This window comes from Lutzomyia longipalpis, chromosome 3 (assembly GCF_024334085.1).
Source record: "Lutzomyia longipalpis isolate SR_M1_2022 chromosome 3, ASM2433408v1".
NCBI classification, from domain to species: domain Eukaryota; kingdom Metazoa; phylum Arthropoda; class Insecta; order Diptera; family Psychodidae; genus Lutzomyia; species Lutzomyia longipalpis.
This window is the reverse complement of record NC_074709.1, coordinates 20,067,895-20,082,228: the sequence shown is the minus strand read 5'-3', so window position 1 is coordinate 20,082,228 and position 14,334 is coordinate 20,067,895. Positions and strand designations below refer to the sequence as shown.

At 33.6% G+C, this 14,334-nt stretch overlaps 2 protein-coding genes across 2 annotated transcripts in view; both read left to right on the top strand.

Annotated features, from left to right (window-relative positions):
* The first annotated feature begins 4,120 nt into the window (after window positions 1-4,120).
* LOC129792522 (U1 small nuclear ribonucleoprotein 70 kDa) lies at window positions 4,121-12,769 on the top strand. Its single transcript, XM_055831625.1, has 7 exons — window positions 4,121-4,461; window positions 4,535-4,717; window positions 8,056-8,200; window positions 11,001-11,102; window positions 11,709-11,846; window positions 11,918-12,268; window positions 12,589-12,769. Exons 1-7 carry the CDS (start codon window positions 4,318-4,320, stop codon window positions 12,702-12,704), a joined length of 1,179 nt encoding a protein of 392 aa, XP_055687600.1. The 5' UTR covers window positions 4,121-4,317; the 3' UTR covers window positions 12,705-12,769.
* Window positions 12,770-13,397: 628 nt separating this feature from the next.
* The window catches only part of LOC129792516 (uncharacterized), a 119,258-nt gene continuing 118,321 nt past the window's right edge, over window positions 13,398-14,334 (top strand). Inside the window, exon 1 of the mRNA XM_055831615.1 lies at window positions 13,398-13,534. Within this exon, the coding sequence (XP_055687590.1) occupies window positions 13,504-13,534 (31 nt within the window). The 5' untranslated portion in view covers window positions 13,398-13,503. The remainder of the gene's footprint in view (window positions 13,535-14,334) is intronic.

Here is a 14,334-nt window from a genome sequence, read left to right as displayed (position 1 = left end):
AGAGACATCATGTTGAGTTAAAAGCGAAACATACATATTGCCTTATTTTATACAACACGGGGTACTACATGCGTATAAGAGAGCTCTCTTTCTCCTTTTCTCTATCGTTTCGTTTCTCGCATAACAGCTCTTGAGTTAAGCAATATCATACACGTTCCCTCGCAGTATCTTTCACATTATACATTTTTTGTTGTTACAGAAAAATTATTAACAATTTTTCTTTCTCTTCTTTCTTATGTTATGTTCAAAGAGCTGAAGAGCTGACTCATATGAAAGTTGGATGGAACATGTTACTTTGAACTTGGTTAATTTTTATATTGGAAAATTTTGAAAGAAGTTATTCTGATCATTTTTCTATACCTTATGTTGAAAAAACCGCCTAATAAAATTTCTGACTTGCTATTTTACTTAACAGAATTATATTGTAATTTGTAACCGAAAATACGGGAGTATGGTTCGAATTCGACCTCTTTTTATACGTGAAATTTTTGTACAAAAATCTATCATTGAGAATAGACTACTAAGGCAGCAGCAGTTCGTGAGTTTAAGCAAAATCCCTCAAAATGTAAAAAAAAATTTTTTTACTCACCCCCAGCCGTTGCCGGGAGCAATTCTCTCACATCGTTGATTTGATTGATAAATCTCCATATCGGTGGTGAGAGTGCTTCCACCGGATTGCTGCAGATATTCAGCTGAAAAATGAATCGTAATCGAGCATTAGTTTTCAATCTAAAAAAATTTTCCCCATTTCTGTGCCTTTTATTTGTTGTAGAAAATTAACATGAAATGAATTTATTAATATTTTTTGGATTTTGTCATAAAATTATTCATTTTTTATTACACTGCAATTATAAAGACAAATAAAAGCTACAGAAATGGATAATTAAACCAAAATAAATAGAATATCCAACTGGGTGGTTGGATTCTCGTGAAAAATTAAAATTATTCTCCTGTCTTTTACATATTCTTAAGGCAATGATGGCGCTGCTGATATTTAAGAATAGTCTCCTTTGCGTTGATTTTTGCTGAAAAATGAGTCGAAATAGAGCATTAGTTTTTTTGCATCAAACTCTTGGCAACATTACCCAAATCAATTTCAAATCATAAATCTCTAATTAAGTGTAAGAAAAGCACAAAAATATTTTTTAGGGTAATGTTGCCAATCATAAGAAGTAGAGAAATATAAAATAAAAAATAACCCTTTCGTGTCTGCATGATGCTGTCTTTTTATCGTGATATTTATACTGGGGGTGATGTATGAAATCTTAATCTTAACCCCGCATTGCCATGAGAGGTAGGTAGGTAGGTGATCGACCCTAGAGCTGGGAATAAGTTCCCTTGGTTATCTGAGAAGACTCAAAAAAATTGTAAAAAATCATCAAAAAATTTATTTTAAAGGAGTTCATGCACGAGCCATGTAAATTAAAGGAGTTCATGCACGAGCCATGTAAAAACTTCAAGTTGAAATGGGTCAAAATTGTTCAGCGATAGAGGACGTTTTTACTTGGCTCGCGCATGAACTCCTTAATTTTTGTGTTATGAACGAAAAAGTTCTTAGGGAATACCAAGGAGTCTATTAAGGCTCATTTGACCGAAAGAATTTGCTAATTTTGCAAAAAATTCTATGGGGTCGGTCACCTACCCCATGGCAATGCGCGTGAGTATTTTGGTCACAGCGTACGGAGGATTAATGCGTATTTATAGTTTCGAAAAATAATTAACTTCATTTAAATTCATGAAAATTAAATTTTTCAAATTTGAGTTAGCCTATAATGCAATTGACACGAAAGGGTTAATTGCTGAAATGTGAAATATTTACTGAAAAATCTTACAATAAAATATTTTATTAATTCAACAAAATAGATATCAAAGTATATAAAAAATTAAGGGTTAATTCTTCTAATTTTTCTAACATGCTCCAAACGGTCAGGAAAAACTTTATGAAAAAAAAAACAAAAATGTCCGGAAAAAGATTTTAATACAATTAATAAAAATTTTAAGGTAAATTGTGATTATTTTTTTTTCATTTAAATTTTCATATTGTGTTGCTATGAAAAACTCGAAATTTTTTTAAAAATAAATTCATAAAGCTGAACGAAATTAAAGAAGAAAATACCAAAGAAGTCTTGTTCAAAACAATCGCTAACGTCACGCTAAAAAAAAATCAGAATGTATTTTCACGCTTTTCCCATTAATCTGAATTTTATTTTTTTTTCAGGCTCTTTTTAGAGACAATTTTTCGATTTTAATGATTTTTTTTAATATTCTCATAGGAATTTCCAAAAGAAAATGAATTCTTTTCCTGCATAGCACCATAAAGTCCTTTTTGTTAATTTTCAAGAAAATTACAAGATTTTAGAATTTTTTATTCTTGTTTCGTAAAATTCTCGATTTGAAGATCCTACTAGGTCATGAAAGAGTTAATTTTTTGAATTTTTGAAGGAAAAAAACAGATTTTAAGCATTTGATTTTTCCTGGGAAAGCCGGCTTGCATATAGAAGGGATTAACACTTGGAGGACTTTACTGGTAATCACTGCCAATTCGACTTTTTTAAACCGCCATAGATTAAAATCTATCCACCTTATCTTGATAATTTCTACATCTATGTGTAGGCGGATTCAAATACAACAAGTTTGTCAAAAGAAAATCCGGAAAAACGTTTTCTTTATAATAGAAAATTAAGCTCAAAGTTTGAGGTTAGAAATTCGAGTCCTCCAAGTGTTAGGGACATTTTAAATCTAAACTTATCTTATGTTATTCCGAAGGGGCTCTCCTGGCTTTATGCCCTAATTTTCACGTCTCAGCGGGCAGATCTTCCATTTCCCGGAAAGATGGCGTCACTTGGAGGAGGCGGGGCGGTTTTCAGCACATCTGAGGCAATTTTCTTGGCATCCAGGAGTCCAAGAGACGTTCTAGAATCCCTCTGATGCCGCCTGACTGAGTTTTTTCTCCTGATGCTCAAAGCAAAGGGGAGAAAATCTCCATTTTGGGGGCTCTCCGTACGCCACGCAAAAACGCTTTTCTCACAGAATCTCCCGAACGCGACGCCGCGAACTTCCCTGTTGTATTTTCCACTCTGTTTTTCAGGCGCGAAACAACCAAATTTTCATTAAATCACTACACCGTGCATTCCTTTGGGAAATGCATCACTTATTTTTCACGGAAACGGAGTGGAAATCGAAGAAAATTCCTTTTTTTAGAGAGAAAACTTTTTCCGCGCTTTCAACTCACTGCTCGTCCATTTTTTCGGTTAAGCCGCTTCAGCCCACTAACAATTTTTCCATTCAAAAAGTTTCCCGTAAAACTGTAGCTAACTTCATGGTGTTATTTGCGGTTCAATTTTGAGATGAAAAAATATTGTTTTTTTGCGTTTTCTCAACAAATAATCGTACAGAGAGCGTGGAAAATTCACAAAATATGGGAAAAGTGGCTGAGAGAAAAATATTCTACAGAAAAAGAAATTGGTCGGTGTGTTTTCTTCTTCTGTGGCTGTCTTGAAAGTTTTGGATTTTCTTATGACTCGAAGAAGGACTTTTTCAATGATTCGCAGGATCCCAGGATTAATCAGTGAGGGCGAAAAATAATAAAGAAAAATGAAAATCATGATTTTTCGTTATAAATTTTTATTTCATATGAAAATAACCGCTCAATTATAATTCCCGCTAGAATGCCAAATAGTTTGTGAATTTGGTGAAAAGAAAATGAGAAGGTTCACGTCACTGATACTGTTTCACTCCCACGGAAGGTTTTTCCCACGTTTTCCGCAGAATTTTGCAGCAAAATTATCTTTTTGTTACCAAGAAGCGATGCTGCGTCGAATTGGTATTGCCGACTCAAAATTTTCAAAATCCGCGCCAAGAAAATCGTGGAAAGTCCGGGAAAGAATCCGGCGAGTTGCGGCCCCTAATTTTTACTGAAGCTTCTCGGGGGCCCCCTAAGCGTTGTCGGCAACTTTTGAAGCCCCAAAAATGAGTTTTTCCACAGAATTTTTTTTTATTTTCCCGCACAAGTTCCACACAAACATGCGCAGCGCATGTAGTTGTGAATTCCGTGAATTCCACACGCACACAAAACGTAGAGTGAGAGGAATATCGAATCTCGTAATCGATATTTTACTTCGATTATATCGGCGTAATCGATTATACAACGTCACAAACGTCAAATTGCTTGCGTCCATTTATTATTTTCTCATCAATCAAATCAAAGCAAAAGGAAAAGTGCAAATTACAGCATTTACCTGTGTGCAGTGTGCTCGTGTGGACGTGAAAGTAGTGAGAAAAGTGCTGAGGATTAGTTTGCAAATACATTGAGGCACAATGACGCAGTATTTGCCCCCGAATTTGTTGGCTCTTTTCGCCCCACGCGACCCTATTCCATTTATTCCGCCTCCAGATAAGTTGCCCCATGAAAAAAAGTCTCGTGGCTACACTGGCGTTGGGCAGTTCCTTCAGTTCTTTGAAGTAAGTCTCCCCCTTATATCCCACCCAGGTGTTTTGGGGGCCCAATTTTAATTGAGAATTTTGCTTCCGGCAGGACCCAAAAGATACGCCGCCACCGACGCGTGTGGAAACCCGCGAGGAGCGGATGGAACGTCGCCGCAGGGAGAAAGCAGAGCAGGTGGCGTACAAGCTGGAGAGGGAGATTGCAATTTGGGATCCCCATCAGGTGCAACATGCCACCGAAGATCCCTTCAGGACGCTTTTTGTCTCCAGAATTGTAAGTTTTTTTTTTACACCTTTTTTGGTTCATTGATACGATTGGTACAGTAACGTGATGAAAATAGTGGCGCAACCGGCAAGTTTTTTAAACCCGATTTTGGGTCTCAAATTAAATTAAATTATTTTTTAAATTATAAAATTTTATTCTTTTCAATTTTATTTGGTTTTTTTATTTTTTTTTATAAACGTGATAAATCTACAAAGTGATTTATTTTCATTTATTTTCATTTAATTTTTTAAGTTTTTTTTTTATCAAATAAATGAAATTTTACAATTGGGTAAAAAAACCAAAACATCCTATTTTTGTGATTATTGCACACCGGAGCTATTTTCTTTTTTTTTTTTAGATTAGTCATTAAAAAAAGAAAAAAAAAACATTTTCAATTATTATTAAAAATGTACATGGTAAGTTTCACTTACGGGCTGTGATTCTTCCTTCAGAGGCCAAGTAAAGTATATGTAAATGCAAAGTTTAATAGATAGCTGCAGAGTATGGATTAATAAGAAAAGGGAATGTACTGGTAAGTTTCACTTACGGGCTGTGATTCTTCCTTCAGTGATCAGTCTAAGTGTGATATTTGATATAAGTTTGGTGGTGCAAACTCTGGGGGAAGGCTAACTCGCGCATTGGCTGTGATTCGTGGCGCGAGTCATCCTTCCCCAGAGTTTGCACCACCAAACTTATATCAAATATCACACTTAGACTGATCACTGAAGGAAGAATCACAGCCCGTAAGTGAAACTTACCAGTACATTCCCTTTTCTTATTAATCCATACTCTGCAGCTATCTATTAAACTTTGCATTTACATATACTTTACTTGGCCTCTGAAGGAAGAATCACAGCCCGTAAGTGAAACTTACCATGTACATTCCCTTTTCTCCTTAATCTGTACCATGTACCTATATATATTTATATTTTACCGTTATATTTTACTTTGCATTTACATTTATATTTATATACCTTATATATAAGGCGCCCCGCTTCGCGGGGCGCCAAATAGTTAGCGTACTAATTAAATATGCAACTATATATATTTATATTTTACCGTTATATTTTACTTTGCATTTATATTCATATACCGTATATATAAGGCGCCCCGCTTCGCGGGGCGCCTAAGAATTTGCGTATTGATTAAATAAAAAATTAAAACCCCTATATCTCCTGAACGGCTCCATAGATTTTCTTAAATAACCTATTGTTGGAAAGGTCTTGATCTCAACTATAACATACTGAAATTTTAACGAAATGCATAGTACAGTTTTTGAGATATTTAGACTTAAAAATTTTGGATATGCAAAATATTGACTTTAGCGCCTCTTGCGGTCATTTCTCGAAATTGCAATGTTCTAGACATTTGTAAGGCTTCACGAAACCTTTTATTTGCGCTTGAGTTGATCAAAATCGGACCTGTAGAACCCGAGATATGACATGCTAACTTTGGAAGGCTATATCTCGAGAACGGCGACATAGATTTTCTTCATTTTTGGCATGGAGCTAGATAATATAGTCAGCTATAACATACTAAAATTTGAAGAAAATGCATAGTGCAGTTTCCGAGATATTCATCGAAAACTAATCGAAAATTTTGTTTTTGATTTTTGCCCCCCTAGCGGTCACTTTTGAAACTTCGGATGTTCTAGAGAGTTGTAGGGTTTGCTGAGATCTTTCATTTGAGCCCGGGTTGATCAAAATCGGTTAAGCCGTTTTCGAGTTATGGTCGATTTTCGATGAAAAATTGTAGCGGCCATATTGACTAAACGGCTTGACCGATTTTCGAAAATGAGGCATCGTTGGAAAGGTCTTGATGACCCCTACAACATATCAAAATTTCAGATTTCTAGCTATAATAGGGGCTGAGATATAGGCAAAACAAATTTTGAGGGTTATTCAAAATGGTGGACGGAGGGGTGGGGGGGTGGATCTGACCTCATAATCGGATGTCTTCCAGTCGACTTTTAAACTTTGCCGTTTACCGCAAGTCTCTATCTATTACCGTTCTCTTGTAATTTAACAAAAGGTTCCGGACGGCCGGACGGCCGGAAAAATTTTTTTTGACATACGTTTTTTGGAATGTGGGGACCCTAATTCGTGCTCATACCAAGTTTGAGCCCGATCGGACAACATTGCATTTTAGGTGGTACACAGAAGCTGTGCTATTCTTTTCTTCGAAAGAATCACAGCTAAAAAATTCTGAAAAATCTTGATTTAAAAAAAAAGTTGTAGTTAGGGGTGTTTGTCTAAATGAAAATATTCTAATCGTTTCCTTAAAATAAAACTAAAAATATTCGGGCAGTACTAAATTTTAGTATAAAAAGTACTAATTTTAATTGGTCTAAATTGCAAAATCCGCTAGCTTTTTCTGAGCTCTATACCGACTTAGCCGGTTTTACCCCACGAAAAGGATCTTTACAATATTAAAGAAGTTGTTAATATTTTTGATCTCAAGAGGCTTCGACTAAGTACTAAGAGCATTAAAAATACTAAATTCTAGTCTAAGAAGCATTAAATTTAAGTAAAAAGGCGATAATTGGTTTTCACTTTTAAAAACGAGCGGATTGAGAAGTAAGAGCGTACAAAGTTCTAAATTCAAGTCTGAAAAGTACTAAATGTAATCCTCAAAGATACTAAATTCTAACCTAAAAAGTACTAAATGCAAGCCTAAAATGTACTTAATTCAAGCATTTTATTAAAATGTATTTATCAAATATGGCCGCCCTTAAGCCAAAAGTGTTTTTTTTTTAATTTAACTTCAAAACGGCTAGACCGATTTTGATTAAATCGGACTCAAATTGTAAATCATAATAATTCCTACAAATGTCTTTCTAAAACATTCTCACTTCCAAAACTAGCCGCAAGGGGTGCTATAATCAAAAACAAAGAATTTAAGAAGCATATCTTCTATTCTGCTTGACCGATTTTGATTAAATTGGACTTTAATTAAAGGTTTTCCAATTTTCTAAAACAATAAATAAGTAACGAATATGAAATACTGGAACTACCTAATATTTTTGAAATTGATTTTTGGGGTAATATTCTTTTTGGACTATGTACTAAGAATCTAAAAATAAGGCAAATACATAGAATGAAGAAAAAATAAATAAAATAAAAAAATTATCGAAAATAATTTAATTTAGTTTATGTAAAACAATTATCAATTTCAAATTCATTAAAAATATCACAGACCAATTTAAAACAAATTAGTAAAGTACTAATAAGTTAAAGATGGACTGCGTCATTATTTTCTTCAAGTGCCTGTAAAAAGTAATTGGTCGCATTAAATCCCAAAATATTTATTAATTAATTTCTTTAATTTCTTTTTCTTTCGTTCTTCAGAACTATGATACATCAGAGTCAAAGTTACGGCGTGAATTTGAAATGTATGGCCCAATAAAGAAGATCATCTTGATCCACAACTCGGAAAATGGCAAACCACGAGGTTACGCTTTTATTGAATACGAACATGAACGGGACATGCACTGTGAGTACAAAGTGTTGGCGTTTTTCATTTCTTTTTTTCCTTTCAAAACTTTTCCCATCGAGCTGATGAAAGAGATCATGAAAAACTTATGTAGAAAACAAAAATCACGAAGGTCTCAAAAGGGAATCTCTTGGAACCCATTCAAGCACCTCCTTCAAGAGATTCTCTTCAGCAGCTTAAAGTCATTCCGTAGATTCTTTTTTTTTCTAGATAGATCCTTTCACTTATTTATTTTTCTTTATTTTTTTCTTTAAAAAACGTGAAAAAGATCTTTTAAAATATTTTTGAACCAAAGATTTTTTACAATATCCCAAAAAAAATTCCCCAACTTTGATCTTTTCATTGCCTTGATACAATTTTTTGTTTCAAAAAAAAAAACAGAGATATAGTGAAAAAATAAAAATAATTTTGGTGTTAGTAAAATTTTCACTAATTCGCGTTTTGTTCTTTATTTTTTAATACAGTCTTGGATTGAATGAAACTCTGCCTCTTCACCAAATAAACAAAACAATGTTCGTTGTGAGTTTCAAAAAAAAAAAATCTCCACCAAATATTCTCGCACACGAACAGAGTTAAAGTTTGAAAGATCCAAAAGAGTTTGAAAAGTTCTTGAAAACAAAAAAAAAAAAGTTGAGAAAAAAGAGCAAAATGACGAAAAGAATTAGGTTTGTATGTGGTTGGTAAGAGAGGACCATAACATACAAAAAAAATTGATTTAATTTTCATTTGCAAAATAATTTATTATTTATTAATTTTTGAGACTCTTAAAATCGCTCAAAATGAAGTTATTTTGTGTTGAAGAAAAATTAGAAAATTTTTTAAAAGTTAGAAGAGCATTTGAGACGTCTCAAAAATTAATTTATGAGAGTGTCACATGAAGGAAAAGGTAAAAATTTCAGGGAATCTCCTTAGAATTTCTTTATTCCAAAAACAATCCAACAAAAGGCAACGTATAGGGTGTCCCAAGACTACTGCGGTTTTTCAACATGAAAAAAAAATGTCATTGAAGCATATGCTTCGAACATGAACAATGGACAATTGAATGTTAAAAAATAACCAATAATCAATCAGAAAAACTACATTATAGATACTTTTTTCTTCATTTATTTTCATAAAGCATTGACGCATATGCTTCATGAAAAGAAAAATATACTAAAGGTCACATTTCTTAGCAATATGTTTCTTTTTTCTTACTGTAACGGGTGATTCTTAAATTTATTCAATTTTTCAGTAACTTATTTTTAGTTAAAAGCTGCATTGCATGACCTAAAGGTTAAGCGTATTCAAAAGAAGCATATTTTTCAAAATCCAACCTAATTTTAAAAGGATTTTTAAAGCTATCGAGGTAGGTTCATGGTCGTTTGTATAAAGTTGCTTTAAGCGTAAATGTGGTTATGTTCAGTAGAGCATAAGATGCGACCTTTGAATATTCTAAATAAAGAAAAATCGGGTTTTTATTTGATTTTAAATCCAAATAAAGTTAGAAGAAGAATACTATACTTGAGTGTCTACCCTTAAAATAGAATGAAATCTGAGTACAATTTGAAGTCTTTTCTATAGGGAAAATAATGGGTAATTAGGATAGTTTACTTCGGAGTTATAAAAGTTTTTTTAAATCATGTTTTTATTTTTGAAAAAAAAAATTTAAAACTTCAATATTTTTTTTTAAAGATAAATTTTCATAATGCGTTAAACATTACAGGAAAGAATGGCATTAAATTTTATTTCAGCAGTAATCTTGAGACACCCTTCATTCTCTTTAATTACAGATTTATTGTGGAAGGTATTTTTTTTATTAATTCATTATTTATTTATTCTTTTCTTAACCTTTTTGCACCACTACTGAATTCTTTTTATTTATTCTGTAATATTTATTTATTTTATTTTAATTTTTATAATGTCTATTTTATTTTGCATATATATAGAAAAAATGGTAATATACATAATTTTCTTTGGTAAATAATATTTAAACAAAAAAAATAAGTAATTTGCGCTTGTACGTAAGTATATTTGCGCACCAGGTAAAAGCCAAAAGTTAAAGTTCGCTCGATCCACTTGGGAGGAAACTCTCCAAAAAAAACAAACAAAACAAAAAATCAAACCACAAAAGTTTATGAAAAAAAAATGTTTTGCGAAAAATCTCGAATTCACACACAAAAACATCCAAAATCGGTTTAAAAAAGCCAAAAAACCTTTCCCGTAAGTAATACCGGGGTAGGTATTATTATTATTTATTTGTTGAATTAAATGAGAAAAAAAAATGTACAATTTATTTTGTGGAAAATATTGAGGAATTTAGAAAATTTTGAATCTTAAAAAATCCCCTGAATTCTATTGAAATTGATTAAATTTCAAAAGAAAAATTTTCAGAGTCCTTTTTTTTTATTTTTTTCATCAATTTTCATGCATTTTCCATTTCTTATTCCTCAAATTTAATTATTAGAAAAAATAATTTCTTTCATTTTTCATATAAATAAAAATATTTTTCAATTTGTCAATCAAACAAGATTAAAAAATAAGTAGAAAAATAAGAAAATTTCAAAGTAATATTTTTTCTTTTTAAAGAAATACCTCAGTTTTTATTTAATTAATTTTTTTTCCATTTAAATCTCTCGAAAAATCTCAACAATTTTACTCCATTTTGGAGTCACTTTTTTTTTAACAAGAAAAAGAGGAAGAATAAAACAATAAATAATAAAAAAGAATAGACAGTACATTGGCAAATTGATAAGAATTTAAACAAAAAATCCCCAGAGCGTCATTCAACGGCCTTATTAACTTAATTTTATGTATTTTTCAGCTGCTTATAAACACGCTGATGGTAAGAAAATTGATGGAAAACGCGTGTTGGTGGATGTTGAGAGGGCCAGGACGGTCAAAGGATGGCTACCACGTCGTTTGGGTGAGTTTTTTTTTTAACTTCATTTTATTATTTTTAATTTATTTTAAAATTAATTTATTTTTTTAAATATTTTGTTCAAAATGCCAATTTTAAACCAAAGATTATGTTCTGATTTAGTGGCAAAATCTTTTCAAAGAATTGGCTAAATTAAGATGACCTATTATCACTCCACGGATGGGATGATGATTTTAATCGCCGTCCACTTAACCAGGGTCGACAATTTAATAATTTTTTAATTAATTAATTAACAAATTTACGCAATAAGAGAAGATATTTTAACCCTTTCGCGTTCTTTGTGTCATACGTAAACTCAAACGTGAAACATTTTTATTTTCCATCAATAAATTGTTTTTCAAAGTTAGAAATCAAATCTGAATTAAGGATGAAACATAAACCATTGAAACATTAGTCTTTTTGTTACAAAATATAATTTGAAACTTTCTCTAGGAAAAACGTTCAGTAATTTCACTTCAAAATATTTATTTTCTATATTTTTATTCTTTTAATTTTTTAAAATTAATTATTTTTATTTATTTTAACTTTTAATGCGAAAGAAAACGAAAAAAAAATTATTAATTGAGGCTAAAACATAAATTAATATTTCAGGCGGTGGACTCGGTGGAACACGTCGTGGTGGTCCTGATGTGAATATCAAGCACTCTGGGAGGGAGGATAACGAACGTGAACGCGAGCGGTATCGCTTGGAGCGTGAGAAGGAAGATCGTGATCGTCGTGATCGTGACAGTAAGTTTTTCAGTCAATTCTATTTGTTTTCTTTTCAATTTTGCTAACTTAAATCTTTCCTTGTTTTTTAGGATTCGATCGACGTCGCAGCCGATCACGCGAAAGAATACCACGCGAGAGGGAGAGATCACGCCATAGAAGTCGATCGCGTGAGCGTAGGAAGCGTCGTAGTAGAGATCGGAGTGACTACGAGGATGTGGAACGTGATCGCATCCGTGAACGTGGTGATCGTGCTGAGCGCGGTGATCGTGATCGTCGTGATCGCGAGAAGGATAAGAAGCGCAAGAGATCTCGATCACGTGATCGTGATCGTTCAGACAGAAAAAGAGACAGACGCGACAAGGATCGCGATCGTGATCGCAAGGAGAGGAAGCCAGATTTCCGTGAGGGAGACATTAAGATCAAAGAGGAGCCAATTGATGGTGAGTTTTTGTTTTTTCTTTATTTTTATTTTCAGCATTTTCCAGGGGGGATTTGAGGAATTTTATGCTTTGTGGAAATTCCTTTTACCCTCAAATGCAAGAGAACGTTCTGTGATTGCAAGATCGCCATTTTTTTGGTGATTCTTAAAGAATTGCAGAAGAGATTAAAGGGCCCTTTAACTTTCTTTCTGATCAATTTGGTTAGAGTTTCTGTGAGTTTCTGGGTAGTATAAATCTCACACAGTTCCTGAATAACTTGCAAAGGAATTAATTAATTAATTTAAAATCTAAAATGAGTTTTCTAATTTGTTTTATTGCAGATTATCCGGATTATTCAGCACAGTACGCAAACTACCAAAATGACGTTAAATACGAAGAGGATGAGGAGAAGTATAGAATCCCGGAAAATGGACAAACATACGAGCAGAGTGATTGAGTGTGAATTTGCAAAATATGTAATTTTATTTGAAGATTATCAAATAAATTCCTTAGCCCTTAAAATTATTTTTTGATTTGGGAAAATGGCACTTTTTTCGATTTTTTTTTAATTCTCTATTTGGCTCAATTAACAATTGAATTCATTAAAATTCAACGTATATGACCCAAAGAACCTTAAAGGGTTATTTTGCCAAAAACGTCTTCCTATACGAAACGCTCATGGAAATTAAAAGCTTCTATTCTGGAAAAATGTTAAAAATTTGTGAAATTGTAAGAGCAATTGAACGTTAACCCTTTAAGGTCCATACTTGAAAATTACGTGTTTTCAATTTTTCTGTGAAAAACTAAAAATTTTTACATAAAAATATGGATTTTCTCTTTTCCTGCTATTCGGGGAACTTTCTCCGTGCCTCTCGGTGCTTTTTATGCACAGAAAAATTGATTTTTCTCCATTTTTCAGGTTTGGAATTATTTTGAGGTTAATAAGATGGCGGCCGCTGGGTGGCAATTTGCGCGATTCTGTACAATTCTTTTTTTATTTGAAAAAAAAAATCAACATTCAAACTGCAATGCAGCATCTTCTCCTAAGCTCCAAAATCCCAATTTCCCCGGAAAAACGCAAGAAAATTGCGTAAAAACTTTGACAATTTGAGGAGTTTGAATTTTAGCGCTTTTTATCGATCTGAGTGTTGTTTTGGGACACACTAATCGAAAGTTTTGGAGTTCATCGTGCAAACTATTTTTGTTAAAGGAAATATTTCATTTTAATTGCATATCATTTTATCTGTTGGTGTTTAATGTATGCTGGAGAAGTTACTAATATGTTGGGTGAGTTGATTTTCCATCATTCCACCGGGAAAGGGGTGAATTGGGGCCGTGGGGATGATTTGTGTATTCGGTGTGAAAGAGTGAGGTTAGATTAAAGCTCTTTTTTGACGTCCGGATGAGGAATTTTGCAAATTACCCTGCTTTTGGGGCTTTTCCATTGGCGTGGGGCTCTCAAGTGGCATTTTGGGTGCTCATGCGGTGGCCCTGGGGGCTGTAGATGACAATTAGGGGGCTTTGGGAATGGGGATTGTGCCCCTGGTGCTGTCAGGAGCACCGTTTTTTGCGTCTTGCATTTTACTCCGCTGTGAGGGCATACTCTCCCATTGTTTTCATCCATCCAGCACCCAAGAACCGTTGGGAGCAACTCCGCGCGATCTGTACACCATCATTGCTGTCGTCAGAGGAGATTGTCCGGATTTTATCTGGAGCGCGAGTGTCGCGAGAGGTGGGGGAGCTGATAAGGGGCTTTTTTGGTGCTACTCACAAAAAAAGAGCACCCTCCTTATCACATTCCAAACAAAATAATCAACTTTCCGTGTGCGTTGTCTTTTGGCGTCGCCTCTGGGTTTTTTTCGCTGCTATTCCGTTGTCTCTTCACACCACAAAGCCCCTTAGGAATCTTTCGTATTATCCGTAGATTCTCGGAGAGCCACCCAACTGATAAGGGGAGTGCTTCCGGAAAGGTGATTTGTGTGAGGTGTACACAAAATATGCGACTTGGCCCACATTTTGGTCATCAGACGCGCAAATTGTTGAGTGTCTGGCCGTTTCTCTGTGTTTATTTTTTCCTTCCGTATCGC

Bases quoted from the DNA above. Each gene is read 5' to 3' on its own strand.
- LOC129792522 (XM_055831625.1), top strand. From the start codon at position 4,318: ATGACGCAGTATTTGCCCCCGAATTTGTTGGCTCTTTTCGCCCCACGC. The intron at 4,462-4,534 runs GTAAGTCTCCCC...TGCTTCCGGCAG, and splicing joins AGTTCCTTCAGTTCTTTGAA to GACCCAAAAGATACGCCGCC. The intron at 4,718-8,055 runs GTAAGTTTTTTT...TTCGTTCTTCAG, and splicing joins CGCTTTTTGTCTCCAGAATT to AACTATGATACATCAGAGTC.